The sequence below is a fragment of the Triturus cristatus genome, chromosome 8 (assembly GCF_964204655.1).
Source record: "Triturus cristatus chromosome 8, aTriCri1.1, whole genome shotgun sequence".
NCBI classification, from domain to species: domain Eukaryota; kingdom Metazoa; phylum Chordata; class Amphibia; order Caudata; family Salamandridae; genus Triturus; species Triturus cristatus.
In genome coordinates this window covers 1,554,217,338-1,554,230,322 of record NC_140591.1, presented here as the reverse complement: position 1 = coordinate 1,554,230,322, position 12,985 = coordinate 1,554,217,338, and the positions used below count along the sequence as shown (strand labels likewise).

At 45.6% G+C, this 12,985-nt stretch overlaps 1 protein-coding gene across 2 annotated transcripts in view; it reads left to right on the top strand.

Moving 5' to 3' along the window:
- LOC146806134 (sodium-dependent proline transporter-like) overlaps nt 1-12,756 on the top strand; it is a 309,885-nt gene extending 297,129 nt beyond the window's left edge. For both annotated transcript variants that reach the window (XM_085623473.1, XM_085623474.1), the window contains exons 14-15: nt 7,599-7,772; nt 10,031-12,756. In XM_085623473.1, the coding sequence (XP_085479599.1) occupies nt 7,599-7,772; nt 10,031-10,186 (330 nt within the window). In that variant the 3' untranslated portion in view covers nt 10,187-12,756. The remainder of the gene's footprint in view (nt 1-7,598; nt 7,773-10,030) is intronic.
- Nucleotides 12,757-12,985: the final 229 nt, after the last annotated feature.

The window sequence follows — 12,985 nt, the reverse complement described above, 5'->3', positions numbered from 1 at the left end:
CTCTACAATGACCTATACTCCATGCTGCAGAGCCACACCAGGCATATGCAAGCCATGGGACCTGCCCTTCAACACTGCCCAACACTGCATACTGCAGAGCCACACCTCTACAATGACCTATACTCAATGCTGCAGAGCCACACCAGGCATATGCAAGCCATGGGACCTGTCCTTCTACACTGCCCAACACTGCATACTGCAGAGCCACACCTCTACAACGACCAGCGCTCAATGCTGCAGAGCCACACCTCTACAACGACCAGCGCTCAATGCTGCAGAGCCACACCTCTACAATGACCAACACTCAATGCAGCAGAGCCACACCTCTATAACGACCAACACTCAATGCTGCAGAGCCACACCTCTACAATGACCAACATTCAATGTTGCATAGCCACACCTCTACAACGACCAACACTCAATGCTGCAGAGCCACACCTCTACAACGACCAACACTCAATGCTGCAGAGCCACACCTCTATAACGACCAACACTCAATGCTGCAGAGCCACACCTCTACAACGACCAACACTCAATGCTGCAGAGCCACACCTCTACAATGACCAACATTCAATGTTGCAGAGTCGCACCTCTACAATGACCTATACTCAATGCTGCAGAGCCACACCAGGCATATGCAAGCCATGGGACCTGCCCTTCAACACTGCCCAACACTGCAGAACCACACCTCTACAAGGACCAGCACTCAATGCTGCAGAGCCACACCTCTATAACGACCAGCACTCAATGCTGCAGAGCCACACCTCTACCATGACCAACCCTCAGTGCTGCAGAGCCACACCTCTACAACGACCAACACTGAATGCTGCAGAGCCACACCTCTACAATGACCAACATTCAATGTTGCAGAGCCGCACCTCTACAATGACCTATACTCAATGCTGCAGAGCCACACCAGGCATATGCAAGCCATGGGACCTGCCCTTCAACACTGCCCAACACTGCAGAACCACACCTCTACAAGGACCAGCACTCCATGCTGCAGAGCCCCACCAGGCATATGCAAGCCATGGGACCTGCCCTTCAACATTGCATACTGCAGAGCCACACCTCTACAATGACCAACACTCAATTCTGCAGAGCCACACCTCTACAAGGACCAGCGCTCAATGCTGCAGAGCCACACCTCTACCATGACCAACCCTCAGTGCTGCAGAGCCACACCTCTACAATGACCAGCGCTCAATGCTGCAGAGCCACACCAGGCATATGCAAGCTATGGGACCTGCCCTTCAACACTGCATACTGCAGAGCTACACCTCTACAACGACTAACACTCAATGCTGCAGAGCCACACTAGGCATCAACAAGCCATGGGACCTGCCTTTCAACCCTGCCCAACACTGCATACTGCAGAGCCACACCTCTACAACGACCAACATTCAATGCTGCAGAGTCACACCTCTACAATGACCAACATTCAATGTTGCATAGCCACACCTCTACAACGACCAACACTCAATGGTGCAGAGCCACACCTCTACAACGACCAACACTCAATGCTGCAGAGCCACACCTCTATAACGACCAACACTCAATGCTGCAGAGCCACACCTCTATAACGACCAGCGCTCAATGCTGCAGAGCCACACCTCTACAATGACCAACACTCAATGCTACAGAGCCACACCTCTACAACGACCAACACTCAATGCTGCAGAGCCACACCAGGCATATGCAAGCCATTGGACCTGGCCTTCAACACTGCATACTGCAGAGCTACACCTCTACAACGACCAACACTCAATGCTGCAGAGCCACACTAGGCATGCACAAGCCATGGGACCTGCTCTTCTACACTGCCCAACACTGCATAGCCACACCTCTACAATGGCCAACACTCAATGCTGCAGAGCCACACCTCTACAATGACCAACACTCAATGCTGCAGAGCCACACCTCTACAACGACCAACACTCAATGCTGCAGAGCCACACTTCTATAACAACCAACACTCAATGCTGCAGAGTCACACCTCTACAATGACCAACATTCAATGTTGCATAGCCACACCTCTACAACGACCAACACTCAATGGTGCAGAGCCACACCTCTACAACGACCAACACTCAATGCTGCAGAGCCACACCTCTATAACGACCAACACTCAATGCTGCAGAGCCACACCTCTACAACGACCAACACTCAATGCTGCAGAGCCACACCTCTACAATGACCAACATTCAATGTTGCAGAGCCACACCTCTACAATGACCTATACTCCATGCTGCAGAGCCACACCAGGCATATGCAAGCCATGGGACCTGCCCTTCAACACTGCCCAACACTGCAGAACCACACCTCTACAAGGACCAGCACTCAATGCTGCAGAGCCCCACCAGGCATATGCAAGCCATGGGACCTGCCCTTCAACACTGCATACTGCAGAGCCACACCTCTACAATGACCAACACTCAATTCTGCAGAGCCACACCTCTATAACGACCAGCACTCAATGCTGCAGAGCCACACCTCTACCATGACCAACCCTCAGTGCTGCAGAGCCACACCTCTACAACGACCAACACTCAATGCTGCAGAGCCACACCTCTACAATGACCAACCCTCAGTGCTGCAGAGCCACACCTCTATAACGACCAGCACTCAATGCTGCAGAGCCACACCTCTACCATGACCAACCCTCAGTGCTGCAGAGCCACACCTCTACCATGACCAACCCTCAGTGCTGCAGAGCCACACCTCTACAACGACCAGCGCTCAATGCTGCAGAGCCACACCAGGCATATGCAAGCTATGGGACCTGCCCTTCAACACTGAATACTGCAGAGCTACACCTCTACAACGACTAACACTCAATGCTGCAGAGCCACACTAGGCATGTACAAGCCATGGGACCTGCCCTTCTACACTGCCCAACACTGCATACTGCAGAGCCACACCTCTACAACGACCAGCGCTCAATGCTGCAGAGCCACACCTCTACAACGACCAGCGCTCAATGCTGCAGAGCCACACCTCTACAATGACCAACACTCAATGCTGCAGAGCCACACCTCTACAATGACCAACACTCAATGCTGCAGAGCCACACCTCTACAACGACCAGCGCTCAATGCTGCAGAGCCACACCTCTACAATGACCAACACTCAATGCTGCAGAGCCACACCTCTAGAACGACCAACACTCAATGCTGCAGAGCCACACCTCTACAACGACCAACACTCAATGCTGCAGAGCCACACCAGGCATATGCAAGCCATTGGACCTGGCCTTCAACACTGCATACTGCAGAGCTACACCTCTACAACGACCAACACTCAATGCTGCAGAGCCACACTAGGCATGCACAAGCCATGGGACCTGCTCTTCTACACTGCCCAACACTGCATAGCCACACCTCTACAATGACCAACACTCAATGCTGCAGAGCCACACCTCTACAACGACCAGCGCTCAATGCTGCAGAGCCATACCTCTAAAACGACCAACACTCAATGCTGCAGAGCCACACCTCTATAATGACCAACACTCAATGCTGCAGAGCCACACCTCTATAACGACCAACACTCAATGCTGCAGAGCCACACCTCTATAACGACCAACACTCAATGCTGCAGAGCCACACCTCTATAACGACCAACACTCATTGCTGCAGAGCCACACCTCTACAACGACCAACACTCAATGCTGCAGAGCCACACCTCTATAACGACCAACACTCAATGCTGCAGAGCCACACCTCTATAACGACCAACACTCAATGCTGCAGAGCCACACCTCTACAACGACCAACACTCAATGCTGCAGAGCCACACCTCTACAACGACCAACACTCAATGCTGCAGAGCCACACCTCTATAACGACCAACACTCATTGCTGCAGAGCCACACCTCTACAACGACCAACACTCAATGCTGCAGAGCCACACCTCTATAACGACCAACACTTAATGCTGCAGAGCCACACCTCTACAACGACCAACACTCAATGCTGCAGAGCCACACCTCTACAACGACCAACACTCAATGCTGCAGAGCCACACCTTTACAACGACCAGCGCTCAATGCTGCAGAGCCACACCAATATAATGACCAACACTCAATGCTGCAGAGCCACACCTCTACAACGACCAACACTCAAACATGGTCCGCCACGACCAGCAGCACACATTGCAATGAGCTACACTTTTTTAAAATCAGAATGTAGGAGTCCGGCCAAATGTCTCAACTGAACAAATTCACCTAAAAATTCTGCAACAAGAACTGGCCTAAAACAGAGGGAGGACTAATGTATCGTAAAGTATGACTAAATTATGAGGATGTAAGGAGTGATGGTAACTTTCCAGGTACAAGCACAGTAACTGAGGCCATGAATGAGTACTGCATAACTGATACCTAAGCTGGATGGCGACCCAGTCCCTCGGTGAATCTAAATCTCATCTTAAAAATATATGCCAAATAGTTGACTTTACGGATAGAACATATTCAAACACCTAGACCAATCCAACTTTATTAAAGAAAGGCAAACATATGACAACATTAGGAAGCTCATTGACTGATTGTCTGTTCTTTGTCAGATGAAATGAAATAACTCTTCCATATTAAATGCTCAGATTGATTGATCCGGCGAGTATTACACAAATGTAGATTGTACACAATTTCAAATTCATTGCATTGCTAACTACAACTCCTCCAATTCGAGTACATAAATTAGGTTCAGTGGCAAATACGACTAATCTAAAAACAAATATCCATGCATCCTGTTCCCCATCCATCTAGGGACATCTTTTTTTTTCCACTAATCCCCACACATTTCTAACATTTACAATGTTTATGGAAGCACCAGTGCAACATCTACAATTTAGAAACCGAGTGCAGGAAGTCAATATAATATGGTCTTTTCATTGATGTTGTTCTAATTACTTTAGCAAAGACAGAGCTTTCGCTCCTTAAGATGATGGTGAAACTTGACCTGGTTGGGCAGACATCTGGATTTAACACCTGTGCCTCCAGTTCTCCAACCCTTAAAGAGTCAAAGCGCAGTGAGGTGTTGGAAATCTCAGGATAAACAAAACAAATCAGTGGTCCTATCGTCAACATCGAACTTTAAACCGTGTTTGATACTTTTGGGGGCAATCTGGTGCCCTGTTAGTGGCACCCTTTGTGGCAGCCTACACTTAACTAAATACAAGACCCATCCCAGCTCATCTTTCATAAAGTACTTTTGGTGACTGACTCTTCAACCCCCTAAAAGGATGATGCTCTCAAATTTCTGTATTCGAAGTGTGCTTGTTATAAAGTCAAGTCTGGATGGATTAGATTGTGAAGAAAAAACCTTACCTGGTCATGTATGGATTTTGGAAACGTCTGAGTTCTCAAAGGAACATCAATTCAGACTAATACAAAAATTAAGATTAGATCTTAAGAATTGAGACAAATACAAAATCTCAAGGTCTGGGCAGATACTAAGTTAAAAATACAAAATAACATGTCCTCTGCCTCTCCTACCATGCAAACAATCTTACCTTGAATACCAAATACCTCCTGAGGCCAAGAAGAGTCCAGAGGAGAACGTGTAGCTCTCAGGAAGAGGAAGCCTGAAATCACAGCACTGAGAGGACAGAATGGGCAACGCTGTTCCTGTGTGCACTGCATCAGCATCCTGGATCTTAACCCGGAGAAACCTGAAGTTTGAATTGAGAATCTAAGGAGATGAAGGGGTATTTCTTTTTAAGAGTTATGCAAGGGAGGTGTGTTGTACTCTTGCATTTGATTTGAAAGTTGATCACCCACTGATGACTATTGTAGATGGTAGAAAAACAATAAAGAACTATTCAAAACAAGAAGGTGCTATGGGGTGTGACTAGGCCAGGACTGGAATGACTAGCGGACGGAAATTGCCTCAATTTTAATAGAGAATTCATTGAAGTAAGATAACTTTTAAGGAAAAGTAAAATGTTCTAAGAAAGACACAGAACTAAATACCTGTAGGATTTTTTTTTTTACCTGTGTTTAATCTTGGACAAGTGAGGAGACCGCAGGGAATTTGAGCTGCTAATGAGAAGTAGAGGGGAGTGATGTGAATAGTTATCGAGGAAAGCTCTGACCGAAGACATGATATCTGGGGAGTGGGTCTTGTTATACTGTTCTCTTCTAAGGTCCATGTAAAAAATGCATTTGTATTGAAATGGGGGGAAAAACAATAATTATTCAAAATATAAATAAAACAATTGCAGGGAATAGACAGATGAATGTCTCGCACTACTCTTCTGCAGCTGAAAAAGGCTTTTCAGAATACATTTGTGGCGCTCTGCATGGTTCACAGGAGTGTGAATCATAGGGGACCTGCACTGATATTGGCTCTTCTATCAGCTTAAGTTCCCAGTAGGAGTTTAAGATCATTGAACATGGGTCTCTTGAGGATGCCACGCGTTCACAGATCCAGATGGAGTGGCAGATCGTCTCTTACTGTCCCCCAAACTTTTGAATTCTCTGCCAAGGGAGTTAAGAATGGAGCCTAATGAGATTCAGTTCAGGTAGATGATAAAAGTATGGCGCTACCCTCCTTAGTTTAACCTCCAGCTCCAGACGATTTAGGGTGCACACTCGACTCACTTAGCGCTGGGAAGCCTCAGGGTACCTATGCGCTGTATAAATTTGCCTAAGATCAGATAGCTGATTACATGAGCCAAAGAATCGACGATATGATCACTAATTCTCTTAATCAGCTGGAGGATGGGGGACACATCTAATGCAGTATGGCTACGTAGACGACACATTTCTTCTACATACTCTAACCAGGGCGTGACGATGTGATGATGATTTTCTTTGGTTTTATGTTTAATTGTAGATTTATAAAAAAAAAATTGTAACCGATTTTGCCACAATTGACGCTGAACCATATAGTCTGGTACAGACATGGATGTGTACAGTTGATAGGATGAATATTTTTCTTTGATTCGTATGCACACTAAAAAGTGGTCCTTCTGATAGTTTGTACAACAAATATGCAATCTGTGATCAGTCACTAGCTATATGCACTTGATGTATATCACAGTTTGTGAATGCTCTGGAAATGACTGCTGATCCTTTTTTGCACCTGTGATGATTGTTTATTCAATGTCTGATCAGTGTTCGATTCCTTACCTGCCTCATCTTCCCCGTCCCCTCCCCCCTTTCTTTCCTTTTTCTCACTTATGTCCACTGTAATCTGTTTGTTTGACAAAATGCAAATAAAGGTATTTAAAAAAAAGTAATGATAAGCTCAGATAGCTGATGGAGAGGCTTGCCTCCTGCCATGTGCTGCTCCCTTTGTCTCCCACCGTCTGAGACTCCTGCTCTTGCCCACTCTAGTGTTTGCGACATGGATTTTGGTGTTGCAGACTATGTGATTTTTGGAGAAGTGGCGTCTTTACTTCCGATAAGATGAGTCTGTCTTGGATTTCGTGAAGGGGTTTATATTCAGAGTGGGCTCTATCGGTACCAGATCGCAAATCTATCTGTTGTGACACACTTAATGAATTCACACTTAATGAATTCACAGAAGAAGTGCACAAGAAGTGCCCGCTTTTGAGACCGCTAATTTTACATCAAGATCTTGTCTCTTTGTTCACAGTTCATTCTCTTTTATATCTTCATGGAGATGTACAACACACCGCTGCACTACGGCTCGTACGAGTATCCGCGCTGGGGCAAAGCCCTGGGCATCTGCATGGGGGCGCTCTGCTGTATACAGATTCCCATCTGGGCGGGAGTGGCCATCTTTAAGGAAACTGGGACCCTGACAGACGTAAGTACAGTATTCCTTCTGGAGCTTCCGACACACTAGTGAACGAAGAGTGGAAGCCTGTCACGACTACGGCGAAGCTTCTTAGACTCTCTGCTACTGCTGGACATTTAGTGTCCCATCTGTCCTTCCATCCCTCAGGTGACTGACTGAGGCTGACTTGCAGTCAGTTTCTAGTGAACATCCAACACATCTGCTTATACGCACTGTGATCAATGCATAATGGTGCTATCCTGGAGCATTTGTCGTGTCCTGCATTTTTCGTTCTCCACAAGAGTCCTTGATCTTGAGGTCTGGCAGAATGTCTGGTGACACTTGCTCTGTCTGGGCTCATCTGATAACCTCTTAGGAAATCTATGTCTTTCCTATTGTTCCTGTGCTTGATAACCTTGCTGTGTGAATGTCTGTGCTGAAAGAATCCCGCTTAATCCTGGTCATTAGATCTTTCCTAACCAGAATTCATGTATCCTTCCCTGATGCTTCTATTCATCGCATTACCTGTACTACAAAAGTCTTAAATGTGGGAGAGATTTTAAAACCTTTTTTTTTACCATTGGCTAATCTTTGAAAGCCTAGATAAATAGATTAGTATACTCTGGTGGTACCTTTATTTTAGGAGCTTTAAATACCAGTATGGCATCCGACCGATGGTGCGGCTCTACATTTCTACAAGTCTCTCTAAGGTTCTCCCAACATGTTTGGCAAAGGAGCCGTAGATTCTTTAAAATGCTGTTACCTCTCGTTGGCTCTGGTTGCTGTTGTCAACGTGGATGGCTGAAAGCTCTAGGGCCTGCCCTTTCAAGAGAGGTCACGTTACAGTCCTGCCCACATTTATGTAGCCTTTGACTATCTACGAAATTGAACTCTCTTGCTATCCTGGTGGACTTCTCTACTAATATCTCTTCAAACGTCCCTGAAATGTTGCTGTTCTACTTTGGAAGGAATTGTGTGGTTCGGGGTATCAGGGGCACCTCAAATCCATGACCTACATCTACAACCAACATCTCTTGCATGCGGGACTACTCCTTAGGGCAGTAGTTCCCAACCTATTTGGGGACCCCTAGGGTTCCGCAAAGCCTCCTCAGGGGGTCCGTCACTGCTTAGAAATTTAACTAATATTAACAGATTAATAAAGTGTAAATACATAAAGTGGCTAAATGTACAATTGGAAATGTTTAAATGTACTGTAAATGACCAGGAATTTGAAATTGGAGGCTAAAAATTAAATTAGTTTCCTCCGATTGATTCGCAGGTGCATCAGATAGAATGTATTATGGGCGATGAGTGGCTCCATTGAATTTAGAAAAACTCCAACCCTCCTATTAATCAGTTTTAAAAAAATCATATTTGTTTGCAAATTAAATTAAATGTATTATTTGTGTATTTGTTTGAATGCTTGCTTCAGGATTTTGTGTGTATTGTTTTGTGGTTCAAATCATCAAATGTTTAGTCCTGGGTTCCTGACTTCCAGTAATGACTCAGTGAGGGGGGTTTCAATAATGATTCAGTGGGGGTCCTGAGGTTCCAGTAATGATAAAGTGGGGGTCCACAGCAGACAAAAGGTTGGGAACCACTGCCTCGGGGGTCTATAGAGGTTTCATGGAGAGTTGGAAACATTACTGTAGGAGGGCTCATTCACTGACCTGCCTGCGGCAGCCACATCTGAATATGCCTTGTAAGACGAGTGCTTCGGAGCATTTGTGTTTTGCAACAGGCAAAAAACTTAAAATCTACCTCTACCTTGCAGACCCCTTTAAATAACTTTCATAAGGCAGCACCTTTTCCTTATTGGCATAGGAGTTGCAATTGCTATAAATATTAAAGACTTTGTCACTTTTTTTTAGCTTGGTGTGGGTGGCATTGAGCTTATCCTACGCATAAAAAATGCCAGAAAACATTTTAGGTGAGAAGATTTAGTGTGTCTGCAGTGTTGAAGATGTGTTCCATGGGAAGGAGCAGCTCTCTGCCTAAGTACTCAAGTTTCCCAACTTGCGATTCGTATAATTTATGCGCACTCTGATATTGCAAGAGCATATATGTCTGTAAACGAAAGAAAAATACCAATAGTTCTAACTTTGATTATTTTTACTCAAACTGGTATTTGCTATTATTTGGAGTTATTGCGCCAAATGTAGTGTCTCACTGTACTGGTCTTGTTGCCTCAAATACCGCAGGAGCGCATTGATGCCCCCTGCTGGCCTTTGGTGCAATATGAATGGATGAGTTTATAATTTTTTTCTTCTACTTTTTTTTTTCCTCAGAGGTTTAAGAAGTCCATTCGCCCTTTGAACTCTTGGCGTTCTGCCAGTGGCCAGCGAGGGGAATCCAGTGGTGTCATTGATGTGCCCTACACAGTGAACTTGACGGACCAAGACTTCAACAACCCAGATTGGCAGACCGGTAGCAGTGAAGCGTGACCTTTCTACCTCCATCATATGGACCAGTGCCGGGGGTGTTGCCAATTGACTGATGGACTTTTAATGGCAGCACCCCTTGGAATCATGAGCTAAAATCCATTAAAACCTGGCGTCAACTGCAGTAAGGGAGGAATGAATAGACCAGGAAGTGGCAGAACAGTAACACTCCTCTGTTACTAGTAGATGCCACACATCACTCCACTGCCATGTTGGTTACCCGAGGAATGACCCATCAGGAAGTAGTCAAACCAAAACAATCCAGTGATTCTGCTGGACATCACTTGGCTGCCATGTTTGTTACTGGAAGGATGAGTCAACCAGGAAGTGGCAGAACAGAAACAATCCAGTGATCCTGCTGGACATCACTTGGCTGCCATATTTGTTACTGGAAGGATAAGTCAACCAGGGAGTGAAAGAACAGAAACAATCCAGTGATCCTGCTGGACATCACTTGGCTGCCATGTTTGTTACTGGAAGGATGAGTCAACCAGGAAGTGGCAGAACAGAAACAATCCAGTGATCCTGCTGGACATCACTTGTCTGCCATATTTGTTACTGGAAGGATAAGTCAACCAGGGAGTGGCAGAACAGAAACAATCCAGTGATCCTGCTGAACATCCATTGGCTGCCATGCTTGTTACTTGAAGGAGGAGTCAACCAGGAAGTGAAAGAACAGAAACAATCCAATCATCCTGCTGGACATCACTTGGCTGCCATGCTTGTTACTGGAAGGCTGCCCCAACCAGGAACTTTCAGAACCGGAACAGTCCCATACGACTGCTGCACCACACTGTATTTGGTACTGCACTGACTCTAAACTAAATGTCCCCTTCATGCAAAGATGTGGAAGAGTGCCATAGGTATTTCTGGAGCTAAGTGAAAGTGCAAAGCAGAGACCTATATGTTTAAAAAGGGAAAAGAGTATACTCTTCGAAGCTTACCAGATCCATTTCTCATTTTCCTCTGACTACTCAGTCATTGTCTTTCTGATGGTGCTTACCTGTTACAAGGGCTGCTTGCACCATTTACAGCACTCTATGCTAGAGTAACGAGGGTTCATTGCTTTTCATAAAGTGCCTACAATCCGAGCTTGTCTTAGATGATTTTGTTTGTGCCTTATAGATTTTCTAGTCTGTCCAGCACTTTGCAGGCGTGTGTTACAGTACGATCGATCTGGCAGAAGACTGTAGGAAAAGGCTCTGTTCGATGTCTGTAGCATTCCATAAGACCCTCTTCCATTCGACGCCTGGAAGAATTCTTAGGGGTCATCAGGCCTTTAAAAGTGTAGAGGGCCCCTTATCTGGGTATGCGGGTACCGCTAAATGAGCCCAATTCTTATTTTAAGAAGTTAGACTGCTTGCCATATAAAGGCGCCAACCCTCAAACTCTGATAAACCTGTGTCTGAACTGCTCCTTTGTTGATATAAGATATTGGTGTCCAAGCGACATGTACTGTTCCGCCTCTTCGCAGTCCTCCCAGGCGGATGCCAGACTCCTCTCAAACATGTCTCGCGATGACTGAATGAGGCTCCTGCTGAGAAAATGTTAGGCTTGACCTGGGTGAGATGCCCATGAGAAGCTGCTGGACAATGGACCTCCACATGAGGGCAGGTGTGGTCCCACCTGTGCAGATGTTCTTTATGGTGACTGCTGCCTAGGCCCTTCCCTTGGGCCCGAGGGCACCGTTAAAGCTCACTCAGAGCTTGCTTCACTACTACTGTGGGACCAAAAATGAATTGATTTATATTTTCTGAGAGAATAGCCATGTCTATGTAAAACTATATTTATAATTGGTGGCTCACAGGCTACTGAATTGTTATTTGAAACCATGTTTGATAGCCAAGAAGTGATTGATGGAAATGCTGGCCAACATTAGAAGTCCTGGGATTTCATCTCTGTTGTATACATTGTGTTTCCAATGTGTATCACCCAGATGCCTTGGTCGCGCCTCAAAAGGAGTAGTCTAGTTTGGCCTTTTTAGCATTTTCCCTTCTAACTAGAGGACAAGAAACCCATGACAGATGAAAGTAGCATGAAGCACGGTGGTGGCCTAGAGGGCTCATCTGTTCTTCTTCGGAAGAATTGTGGTGAAGCAGCTGAGTCTGGGCTGGTTGGTTGCGGCATAGCCAAGACTGAGTTACACGTGGTCAGTCGCTTCCTATAATAATACATGTGAATATTGTAAAAGCACATAATTCCAACCCAGAAGAAATCCTAGTGGATAAAATTGACTCCTACACTTAGAGCAATCCATTTTCTTTCTCTGTTGAAGTGAGCCTTTTCAGGTTGGGAATTGTATGTCTTGTTGTGTCCCTGGCAGTGTCAACCATCTTCTCTTGTTGCGTGTCTTCCTGTTGAAAGGGATCATAGTGTACCATTTTGGGATGGACTGCTGCTCACAGATACTGGAGCTACACTGTGAGTTTTAGAGTCCCTGCCTGAACTTGAGGAAATCTCTGATTGGCCATTTAGACCCCTCACCATAATCTCTCTGAAATAAATGCTCTTTCGGCTGACTCCCCTCTCAACGTAAAAAAAAACACATTGCAAATAAATATATCTGGTTGAAAGTAGTGATGGTCTTTTGCATGCACGTCAAGAAATTACTTATTTTGCCGACTTAAAAACTTGTGTCAACAGCATTTTTTTTTTTTTTTAAATGTAGAATCGTAGATACCGGCTAGCCTGGCGGTGAGTGCCGTGCCCGCTGTAGTCTGTCTCCTGACCCACAATACTCCCATTCACTGGTGCTCTTGGTCTTTTCACTTGACCTCCGCTTCTACCTTTCTTCTTATGGTT